This window comes from Trypanosoma rangeli (genome assembly GCF_003719475.1).
Source record: "Trypanosoma rangeli strain AM80 chromosome Unknown Tra_15.4_contig_00029, whole genome shotgun sequence".
In the NCBI taxonomy this organism is placed as follows: Eukaryota; Euglenozoa; class Kinetoplastea; order Trypanosomatida; family Trypanosomatidae; genus Trypanosoma; species Trypanosoma rangeli.
In genome coordinates, this window is record NW_021705773.1 from 21241 (window position 1) to 32506 (window position 11266).

General features: G+C 51.9%; 4 protein-coding genes across 4 annotated transcripts, besides 8 other annotated features; all 4 read right to left on the minus strand.

Moving 5' to 3' along the window:
- The first annotated feature begins 4 nt into the window (after positions 1-4).
- Positions 5-39: a microsatellite.
- Positions 40-172: 133 nt separating this feature from the next.
- Positions 173-223: a microsatellite.
- Positions 224-262: 39 nt separating this feature from the next.
- Positions 263-302: a microsatellite.
- Positions 303-394: 92 nt separating this feature from the next.
- On the minus strand, positions 395-3205 carry TraAM80_01433 (putative tubulin-tyrsoine ligase-like protein; the record flags this gene model as incomplete). The annotated part of the gene is made up of 1 exon (XM_029378474.1): positions 395-3205. One exon carries the CDS (start codon positions 3203-3205, stop codon positions 395-397), a length of 2811 nt encoding a protein of 936 aa, XP_029241663.1.
- Positions 3206-3333: 128 nt separating this feature from the next.
- Positions 3334-3363: a microsatellite.
- Positions 3364-3635: 272 nt separating this feature from the next.
- TraAM80_01434 (uncharacterized protein) lies at positions 3636-5021 on the minus strand (the record flags this gene model as incomplete). The annotated part of the gene is made up of 1 exon (XM_029378475.1): positions 3636-5021. The coding sequence occupies one exon, from the start codon at positions 5019-5021 to the stop codon at positions 3636-3638; it is 1386 nt and encodes a 461-aa protein (XP_029241664.1).
- Positions 5022-5255: 234 nt separating this feature from the next.
- Positions 5256-5286: a microsatellite.
- Positions 5287-5474: 188 nt separating this feature from the next.
- Positions 5475-5499: a microsatellite.
- A 101-nt stretch (positions 5500-5600) lies between these two features.
- Positions 5601-8444, minus strand: TraAM80_01435 (uncharacterized protein; the record flags this gene model as incomplete). The annotated part of the gene is made up of 1 exon (XM_029378476.1): positions 5601-8444. The coding sequence occupies one exon, from the start codon at positions 8442-8444 to the stop codon at positions 5601-5603; it is 2844 nt and encodes a 947-aa protein (XP_029241665.1).
- Positions 8445-8527: 83 nt separating this feature from the next.
- Positions 8528-8592: a microsatellite.
- A 565-nt stretch (positions 8593-9157) lies between these two features.
- Positions 9158-10795, minus strand: TraAM80_01436 (uncharacterized protein; the record flags this gene model as incomplete). The annotated part of the gene is made up of 1 exon (XM_029378477.1): positions 9158-10795. The coding sequence occupies one exon, from the start codon at positions 10793-10795 to the stop codon at positions 9158-9160; it is 1638 nt and encodes a 545-aa protein (XP_029241666.1).
- Positions 10796-10840: 45 nt separating this feature from the next.
- Positions 10841-10881: a microsatellite.
- Positions 10882-11266: the final 385 nt, after the last annotated feature.

The window sequence follows — 11266 nt, forward strand, 5'->3', positions numbered from 1 at the left end:
GTAGTATATATATATATATATATATATATATATATATATGGGGTAGGGTGGGGTGGAGAGAAGAGGGGGAAGCAGGCTCATCAGCTTCCCTTAGCATCGTTATCATCAGGGGAAAGATGTAAAAGGCTATTTATGTTTTACAATCGCTTGAAAATTGTTGTAAATTCCCCCCTTTTTCTTTTTCTTTTTAAACTTTTGTTCTCTTATTCCTTTTTTTTTTTTTCTGTTCCTTTGCGATTGTTACAAAGTAAACTTCTGCTGCCACACACACACACACACAAATGAAAAAAAAACCCACACACCAACTAAAGCAGAAGAATAGTTAACTAATGAAAAACAACAATAATAGCAAATTTGTGACGACACATTCGATACTATGATGTTGTATGCGGGCCTATTCCTCCTCTTCTAAGCCAAAGGAGCTTCCCTCAGTACTGTCATGGGACGGAGACAGCTCACATTCAGCTTCTTGATCAAGACGCTCCTGCAGGCTCCGCATCTCCTCGAGGCGCTCCGTGGTTGGAGGAGGATTTCCAACAGGGGCTACACTAGGGGATCCACCGGGTGCCAGTTTCGTATTGATGATGTGCGGCTTGCGCAGTGGGCCTTCAGTATTCATCCCCATAGATATACGGCCCAGAACTGGACGCTTCCGCTCCGGCGCCAAGTTGGTTGTCGCCATCCCAGTCAATGGCGCTGAATCCGAGGGTCCATCTATGGGGTGTTGATTGTTGTTGCTGACACTGCTTTTACTTCCCACTGCGGAGTTGAAAAAAGAGCCGGTCCGTGGTGTCGGTTTGCCACGGGACTGACTAAGCTTCATGTCTTCACAAAGACGCTGCATTTGTTGTCCCATGGAGTACGTGGAAATATTTGAGAGGGAATTAATTGAAGCGTCCGCGACAGGTTCACATGGTGTTGATAGCACACTTCGATCTCTCAGACTTGTCCCGAAAGCGGCGCGAGGCGGGTTGGGAACCCCCACAGATAAGACATCAAAACGTCGGTAACGCTCCTCCGTTGTCTGCGGTGTAGTGGGAGCCGGAGAGCTCACCCAGGAAGGACGCGGGGAACCGAACTGGGTCCGGGCCTGCGCCAGGATAGCGTCATATACGAGCTGGTGCTGCACATCTGTCGTGGGGTAAATACGCTGAAAGTTGCATAGTTTTGCGTCCTCGCGAGCGCGGCGTTCCTCAATGAGGTTAGCCTCCTCCATTACCTGTTCCTGAGTACCCCCTGTGAGAGACAATGGCGTCTTCAACAGTTGTTGCTGCGGCAGCGAATTCGTGGTGGGCGTCGAGGTAGACGCTGTGATGTCAGTGCCCCGCTCACTTTTGGTTCCCGTCACATTTTGTGCGGCCAGCGGTTGACACATCACACGCTGCACAAAACGATTCCGCTCCTTCTTTTCGACCTGTCTCTTGTCGGATGCCTTGATATCAATAATTTCCCAGACCTCTTTGATGAGGGCGTGTTTGATGTCGTAGTCCAGCGGGGTGTCGGTGGCAAGCGACGGTGTGTGGTTGACTTCCATCAGCCACGGTTTCATCTTGTGATCAATGAGGATGTCAAACCCCAGGACCTCAAAACAGTTGTAGCCGTCATTTGGCCGTGAAAAGCAGGAGTTGTAGACACTGGTGATCTGCGGCTGTGCAACAAGGATGGTTTTGCAAATGAGGTGGGCAACGGCCGCCCAAAACTCCACTGGACACTTTCCTGATGCCTCTAACCATTCATTAAGAAACTTAAAGTTACGTTTGCTGCCAAGATGACCATCCTCAGCGTTATTGTTAAACACGTACTCCGGACTGTGCTTGTTCACGGCGTAGTTCGTCAGATGCTTGCATGCGTTGCGGACATTGTTGTCGTTGGGTTTTTCGTACAACTCGGCACATATACGCACGAGACCGTCGTTGAACATGAAGATGGAGGGGGCGCGGATGGAGGTTAGCAACACGTAAACACGAAGGTCAAACTTATGCCCCTCCAGAAGCAGTGGCCTCGTGACGTACTCCTGCACAACATAGTTGTCCACGTCTTCCACGGCGGACAATGGATCTCGCGAGATGACGATACCACGGCCCTGACAACCCGAATTGGGCTTCAGGATAAAAAACTTGGACACCTTCTTGGATCGTAGCGCCATCACGAACCCCATAAATTGATGCCGCTCACTACGAAGAGACCACGTTCTCGGGTAGAAGAGAAAGTGCGAGGGAAGCGCTCGACGCATCTTCCCAAGTGTGATGCCCAGGTGACCCTTGCGGCAGAGTAGGTACATCGAAGGAAAGTGATTGGTACGCTGCCAGTTTGCCAGGCGTACCAGACGCGTAAGCGGAAGTACTGTGTCGGACCATACAAGATTAAATTGATTTTTTTCCAACTCATCCTCAGTTTCCTGCGTTCTAAACCCCTGCTCCTCTGCAATAATCCGGAGAAGCGAGTATTTGCACAAGTGGAGGTTGACTATTTTACGGTTCATTCGTGAGCATTTCGTGCCGTTCGCCTTGACGCGGAGAGACACCTGCCCATGCTTGGCAATGGCACACTCAAGGTCGGCCAGACGCAGTGTCGTTGTAGGTGAGAGAAGGCCAACGGCTGGGTGAGCGGAAGTATAGATAGAAGGCCCTGGTTTATGCTCAGCATTTTCGTCTTCTTTGGCAAATTTGTTGATTTTGTCGTTACCGTAAACATTACCGCCAATGCGACGCCGTGATGAGCGTCTGGCAGAGCTCTTATCGCCATCTTGCACTTCAACAAATGCTCCTTCGATATGCCGTACCAAGCTATTTTTTCTTCGGTGACGGTTAGAAGAGCAAAAACTTAGAAATGCCGCGCCGTTGCTGCCGGCGTGCGCCCCACTCTCATAGTTTCCTTCAGATGTGCTTGCCCCCGTGACTCTCGCAGACAGACTGGACGACACAATACGCGTAGGCTGCAGTGAGTGCCTGTGGGTGCCAACTCTCGCGGTGTGAATGGGACCGTGCTGCGTCACAACGATGATGTGCGGCTTCCCAGTGCCGGACTCCCCGCACTCAGCTGGGGCTTCCTGCTGGGGCTGAATCTGACTGTTGCCTCGCCGCCGCCGCCGCAGGACCACCAAGGCCGGCACCTCCGTCCGCGACATCACGCGGGAACCCGCAGCCGCGACGACTGATAAGGTCGCGCTGGTGTCCGTGACCGTGGTGTCCCCATGCAATGGCATGGGGGATACAACCTCTTTTGATCGCAAACTCGTCGCCGCTATCCCAATCCTCAGTTTACCAATCACCGGTTCCGCCACGTGTGATGAATTTCACAGCACGAAGAAAGAGAGAGAAAAAGGCAACAGGAAATAAAAACAACAACCACAAAACAAAAACACGTCCATACGAAAAAAAAAAGGGGGGGGGGAGCAAAAAAACAAGAACAACAACAGAGAGGAGTGGTAACAAAACATAGGTGCTTAACACGAGCAAGAACATTGGTGACTGCGTGAGGCCAAGGTAGGAAAAAAAACAAAGTTGTATTTTCCTCCTGGGATATTTTTTATTCTTCCTTTTCCCTACCTCTTTCCCTTCCCCCCACCAACTGCAACTGTACACAAACACATCTAAGCCCGCACACAAAACCCCTACCAGGGGCTGCTGTAACACTCACTCTGTACATTTTTTTTTCTCCTCAGGCGGCGCCATGACGACATCACCACCAGCTGCAGCAGGTTCAGCTAATGGCACAATGAGAACATGAGGCTTCGACATGGCAAGCAGGGCCATATGAAGCTCCTCTGGGAGAGTTGAGGGAGACACCACAATGTCCGTCTTGTGACGCTGGAGAAATTTTACAACCTGACCCGCCGCATTCCCTGCTGTCACCACGGCCACCTGCTTGGTGGTGCGCAGCGCACACAATGAAACCTCTGGCCATTGCTGCTGCTCCGCGGCACTGTCCACCTCTTCAGCAGCTGGCAAGGGCTCTCCGGCATCCACTACAGCTTCCTGAGGCGTACCCTCGCCAGGCGTTACCCCGTTTTTCTCCAGTGAAGGTGGAGCATGCGTCACGGGAGAAGCAAGAGGAGGAGGAGGGTCCTCGGCATCCACGTCGTCAGCCTCTTGCAAATTCATTGCCGTTGTGCTTCTTTGAAGCATAGCCCGCAGCGTCTGCGAATACCTCTCTACCTCCTCAGGTGAAGTGGCACTCTCAACAACAAGAACGGCACTCACAGTGTCCATGCTCCTTTCTCTACGACATCCCAAGGCATACTGCACCACACTGCAATCTCGCTCAAGCGCCTGAGCATCATTGGATGCGGGAACGAGCACAACAACATAGCGCACCATAGCAGTAGTAGGCCTCATCGCACGGCCATTGTTCTTTATAAACCACAAAATGTTTGTTTGACGCAAATCACGAAGAACAGTCTTGGCGACAAGTCCGAGGAGAATGCTCTTCCCATCCATGGAATTGCCTGCCCCCAACAGAATGGTTTTTGCATGATGGTGCAGCGCCCGTTCTTTGGCGTACAAGGCAATGGCAGTGGCGCGGCTTTGTGCCTCTTCTTTTTCCGCATCTCGTGCAACAGCCTCCACCTCTGAGTCTGTTGGCATCGATGTTTGCTGCTGCTGCTGCTGCTTCTGCTGCACCGCCAGCTCCTTTTTTGTAAGTGGGGCCTTTGCGGAAACCTGCGACATTGGTGCAGCGGACAGGAACGTCAAGTGCGGGACCGGATCCGCCAAAATCATTGTTTCTAATTTGTAATTAAGAGTGTCCCGAGTCACTTTGCTCTCGGTGATCGTCTCGAGTGTGCCCTTCACAACCTGGGAGAGCGGGAGACGGTTCAGCGAGTGCGCATCATCCAGTGGCAATGGTTTATCGGGTGACTCCCTCGACTGCGTAGGCCGCAGCGCAGCATCCCTACTCCACGCATGCACAAGGATTAGTTGCTCGCCGTCGTGCTGCCGCATCAGATTCCCCGGGACGGCGGCCCACCCGGCCGCCTTCAGAGAGGCTGGCGCGCCGTCGCACATGACCACCACCGTCATTGATGTTTTGTTCGCCTCTATTTTCTTTCCTACCGCTGTTCTCTTCAAACCGATTTGCCGCAATAACCAACACAACATAGGATAAGGAGGACGGGCATTCGCGCGCGCATACAGCAACAATCGTGTGAGGGTTGGCGGCGAGCCATCCTACGAGACGAACGCGTGTGTCTGTACGGGTGTAGAAAACAATAACAGCAACAACAGAGCTGAGATCACGCGGATGACACCTTAATAAACAACAACAACAGCCACAAAAAAAAAAACAGGACCGTGCAGTGTGACCTGCCCTCTCTCTCTCTTTCCCTTTCCGTGCCTCGCTTAACCGACAGTGCAGGCAGCACCCTCACAGCCCTCGCCTTTTCCTCCGCCCAATTTGTCTCTCGCGTGGTTGCTGTTACTGCCCCCACTCGCCTTTTCTTTAACTTTCTTCACAAAACACTTATTTTTTTTTTTTGTGTGTGTGTGTGTGTGGGTGTGTTCCTCTTTTTTGACCTGTCATTTTACGTCTCCTCTCTCATGACATACACCACCGACCCCACCGCTTCCCTTTACTTAATTCTTCCGGCATCTGTGAAAGCATCACAAGTCAAGCTCTCGAGGAAGTGGGGTTGCCATGACCCAGCCACCCTTATCCGGCTTGATCCCCTTCACCGCTTCCTTCTCCCGCCACACCTGCCGCATGATTTCATAGAGCGCCTTGGTGTCCAGTGAGCAGTATTCTAGAAGCTGAATCCGCAGCGATGCCCATGCCTTGTCTCGCAACTCTTTGCGAGTTGGTGGCAACAACACCTCTCGTTTCTGCTCCTGCTCAAGCGTGTCACTCGCCTGTTGACGGTGGGAGTCTCTCATGGAAACCTGACGAAGATCCTTCAGCGAGCCCCCGCCCTCATGATGATACCACAAGCGATACACACCCATTGCATTTTCGCCCTTCTGCTCATCTTGTCTGCCACCATTGCCCCCGTCCGTGTCCGCCGCGTCACTGTCATCGCGGCTTATCTCCTCACCAAAGATACCGTACTGAAAGTCCGGACAGAGCGCAGGGAGAACCTTCTTCAACGAATTTGAGCCCTGGGCATTGGGGTGAACAATGCCGCGCTTAAACAAATCCAATGTGTCCAGAAAGTAGAACTGCTTGATGTCCTCCTTGTGCTCATCCACCAATTGACCGAGCTTCTCCAAACACGATTTTTCAAAACTAGCAAAGTGGGCAATAAAGCAGCCATCATATGGATGAACAGGCTCCAGCAATGGGGTTTGTTTAGTTATGCGAAGAGGCTTGGGCGTGATCGTCGCCCGCCCGCGCTGTTTCATCCGTTTTGCCATCTCCTTCTCCTCTTGTTCTTGAAGCAGCTTTTGCTTCCTTATTTGCGCAAGTTCGCCCGAGGCCTCCATTGCATGCCGCTTCTTCTCACGTTCAAGATGCACAATGTGCATCAACTCCTTGACGCACCCACGCCGTGGATCAACGTTGGGCGAATACCCCTTGCCGAAGTGCAGGTAGTCGTAGTGGGTGGGTATCTCATTGAGAATGTCGACCTGAAACACATCAATGGAAAACTGAAATGGGGTGGGTTGGTACGCCACTACTTTTTCAAATGGTGGCAAAGCGAACTGCGTCGCCTCAAAGTCAATAAAAAACACCGGATATCGAATGCGGGAGAAGAAGTCATCAATTTCCTTTGGGTTCAGACACAGCATACCTGAAGCAACGGCCTTCACGTGACGCAGTTGCGGTGCAGTTAGTTTTATGGTCCCCTTCTTGTATTGATACAACACATCGCGTACGGTACGAAGCCCCTGCGTCCACCACATCGCTTTGCGTGAAATAGACGTTGAGGGGAGGGTAAAAAGGTGATTGTCAGACAGCTTCAACGGGTCTTCAATTTTGTTTGGCAGGCACAAACCCTCCGCAAAGAAAGGGCACACATCGCCACGGGGGCAGTGGGCACCTATAAACTCTGAGTACGCCGGCACACTGGGCAGGTGACTGTCATTGTTGTGGTCCACGGCATCTCTCGCTTCCTTCTTCTTTCTTGTCAACGAAACTGCGCTCTTCTTTCGGCCGCCTTTACCTTCAAGCGAAACCTGATCTTCCTCACCAAAAGTGGCCTTCACAATTGCACCATTGTGGTGCGCAAAGGTCGTCCACTTCTGCACGTTTGCTGCGTCATAACTCTGTTCGATAAGCCGCAATGTACGCGTGCGAATAAGAGCTTCTAAAAGTCTTTGCTGTGCCGCGAAGAGCTCCCGAAGTTCCGTTTCCTTCCTCTTTGCAACTCGACTAGAGGTACTACTGCCTAGGTGCCGATGGTCTAGACCACGTTTCTGCAGTATTTCCGCTTCCTTATGTAGATCCGCCACAAGCGGTTCCGCGCGCAGATTGATGCTGCCTAGATCAAAGGCTCCAGTAGCGCGATGATTAAAATTTGTGTCCGCCTCCAGCATATCTTCCAAGGACAGCCGCTGCACGTACTTCACAAGGCGTGACGGATCGCAATCCATGAGTGTCACGGGTCCGGGGAAAAATTGTCGAATATGCAGGAGGCCACTACGTTTTAAGTCAAGTGGCACCGCCACTTGAGCTGTGGATTCCAACCGGTGACCCTTGAGACTCTCCTCCGTCACGGTGTCGAGGTCAATGTTTAGGAAACGCTTGCGTATCTGGATTGGGATGTGAGCCTGGGTTATCCAGTAACGAAAGGCAATTGTTGTAAAGTGCAGACGCTGCAGACACTGCGCAAGACGCGTGGCATTTCCGAATGGGTCAATCACTGCCGCCGTCTCAAGAATAACCCACTGATTGTCTTTTGGGCGAAACCGCAATACAACTGGTCGTGCCCGAAGCATCAAAGGGCTCGCCGCACCATTTGGGGATATTATATTGCCACCAAACGGTGCAGCAAACGCGGGGCGGTGAATCGTTAGGGACGGTGCCTGCTCGCCCAACTGTGCGTGCACGGTCTGGAAGTACTTCACAAGGGTGTCTTCTGTCCGCTGCACCGCCTGATCAAAGTTCCGTTCATGCACAACGACGGCTCGACTACCGAACTGAAGGCGATCCCACCTCCGCGCGAGTTCGTTGAATGCCGCCCCATCATCAAGGCGCACGGCTTCTCCGATGGATACGTGGGGAATCAAGTCTTGACGGTTTTGCAGCAAGTAAAATTTCTTGGGGCATGTTAATGAGGCGGAGAACCCCCTAAAGGTAAGAATGGTGGGGGACGACACGGGAGCCGTCTGCACACCCTGGGGCTTGGCGGGGCTGCCGCATTCTAAGGACTCGTCAAGGTCCGAGAACGGCTCCGCTGCTCCCCTAAAGGCCTGAAGGATCTGCGTCAGCGTCTCGTCTGCCTCCTCCACCTTATTGATTGCCCCCAGTACGGAGCGGCGTACCACCTCCGGAGCTCTCCTTCGGAACATGACGCCTGCTCCGAGGACTACGACACCGCATAGAGTGAAGAGAGACACAAATCAGGCAGGTAAGATAATGCAGATGAAGAAAGAACACCCAACCACCACCAACAAACAAACAAACACAAACACAAACAAAACACAAGTCGAAACAAACTGCGTATCATGGTTGTTGTTTCCTCTAGCCACCCTTGTGATTCATCGCGAGCCATGCGGGGCAAGAAGGTGCAACACATATCCCACACCCACGTCAATGCCACTCCTCCTAGAAAGAATGGCTCTCTCACGTGGAGCACGGAATGTAACCACGCCAACAGAGTTCGCGTGTGCGGGTGAGGGAGAGAGTGAGGAAAAGACAAAATGTAAAAGCAAAAATCACCTATGGACGCCAGTAAAACAACGAAAACAACACATAAGCTACATAACTTAAAGTTTGGGTTTCATCTCAACTCCACAGAGACGGAAAACTCAAACATTTGCTCCACCCCCATTGGATGAAAGGCTGTTGTTGTTGTTTGTTTCTTTCACGGCATACAGATGACAGCAGCATTGAGTGATTAGCACAGCGGATAAGAGAGCACATCTTTAATTTTCATCCCGTTTCCGCATCAGAAAAACCTGAGCTCACTCGCACAGAGAGATAGAGAGGAGACCAGATCCAGAAGCAAGCCACACTAATTCCCAAATAGCTCCATCTATGTTGATTAAACAGGCTCCATCCATCACATAGTGATAAAGACAACTAAAAAACAAAATAACAATAGGAACAGTGTTATGGCCGTGCGCAAACGCATGAAAAGGAGATACGATAGCAGGCGTCTTGGAAAAGAAAGGATACTATCCCCTTGTTGTTCCCGTATCATCTGCATGTATCTTTGTGGGGAGGCGAGAAAGGCCCCTCCTCGACGCTGCTTCTCGGATCGCTCCATGTCCCTCCGCCGTCCATCATCGTCACTGTCATGCTGCTGCAGGATGACACTTGCCTGTGAAGCCAACGACCTCTTAAGTTCTTCTAACCGCGCCTCTGTAGACTTCAGAAGCCTTGCCTTCAACTCCAGTCGGACTTCCTCTTTAGCCAGAGCCTCCTCCCGCTGGGTTAGTTCAGATGACACGAGTTTGGTCGTGTCATTTTTTCCTTCTCCAAAAGGCACAACGGTTGTTGCACCTGTCGCATCTTGTAGAGCCTCTTCATACCTGCAGCGCCAGAGCTCCGCCTCCTCACGGCTCTCCTGCAGTGCTTTCTGAAGCCCCTGCACAAGGTTCCGATTGTCTTCTGAAAGAGTCAATGATGTGAATGCTTCTTCCCGTATTCGTGCCTCCTCCTCTAGACCATGTATAAGTGCTTCTTGCGAACTCACCTCTCTTTGCAGACGTCCCACCTCCACGTTTAACAGCTGTGACTGTTCCATTCGAGTTGCCAACTCCTTACTCAGCGCTGCCACCTTCTGCGCCAGGCATTGCTCCGACCGCTCCTTCTCCACCCCTGCAGCAGCAATACGCTGGTTGGCAGTTTCAGCCTCGTGTTGCGCCTGCCGCAAAAGCGTCTGCAGTGTCAGGAGTTGTTCCTCACGTTGGTACATGTCCTCCACCCAGCGCTGCCGCTCTACTTCGTGCGTTCGTTGTGTCTCTCGTAGCCTCACAGCAAACCTCTCTTCCAGACCGCGTAGCTCTGAGCGTGCAATCTCTAACTGCTGTTTATGCGCCGCCTCGCTCAACTTCACTAAATGCTGGGACGAAGCTCCGCCTTTGGCTGCATCTTCTGCTTCTGCTTCTTGCTTATCAAGCTGCCTCGCATCATGGGTCATAAGACCGGATAATTCTCTGTACTGTTCCCCCAACCTATCGAGGCGGGTGCGCATCACCGCAGCCTCGTGTTCTGCCTGTACAATCGCCTGCTCTTTTTGTTCTATGACATCGCGAAGCTTTCGTAGCTCTGCCTCATGCTGCTCTGCATCCGTCTTGGCCTTTGACGCGTGCTCCATCCGACTGTTTTCGCGTATTCGGATGACCGTTTCCTCCAGATTCTTTTTGTGCTCCTCCGCCATGCGCCGCTTCTCCTCCCGCAGCTGTGTCATTTGTCGCTGCATATCATTGATTTCCTCATCCTTCATGTTTGTCCGCTCACGAAACTCCTTGTCGAGCTGAACACGTAGTGCCAGCATGTCCTGTTCATGATTGCCTTCGGCGTCCTTCAACTCATCCCGCAGCTGTTTATTTTTCTTTGCCGCCTCACTTAGTTGGATGGCAACCGACTGCTTCCACGCGTTGGTTTTGTCCCGCAGTTGCCGCAGTTCCTCCTCCGCGGAGAGGCCATTGCTCGGGGCCGAAAGAGACACCTTCCCTCCCTCCTCTGCACTCATGGGACGCGCTCGTTAACGCGCCCGCTCTACAGGGAAGCAAGAGAAAGAGAGAGAGAGAGAGATAGAGAGAGATAGAGAGAGATAGATATGCACACCTACGAAAAAAAAAAAGAAACGTATGTGTGCCTGTGTGTTTAAAACCACAAGAGACGAATGAACTTAGTCAATCTCACAACGGAGTTAGCACAAGGCCTTGGTATCCAGCTGAGGTTTGGAAAGCACGCATGCCAGCTAGCATCTTCGTGCCCCGGGATCCTTGTAGTTAGGCGTGTCCCCTCCTTCGCCTTTTCACACGCCCAAAATCAATTCCGTGTTCCAGAGAAAAAAAAAAACCTTCCCGCACCCCGCTTTCCGATACATGGTCCGCGAGAGCTGCACCGCCAACGTCAACCACGACGCTTAAAACATGCAAAATAAGGTGCTACGTATCCTCTTCTTAAGTCGGTCGAGGTGGCTCACGACTACCGTCTT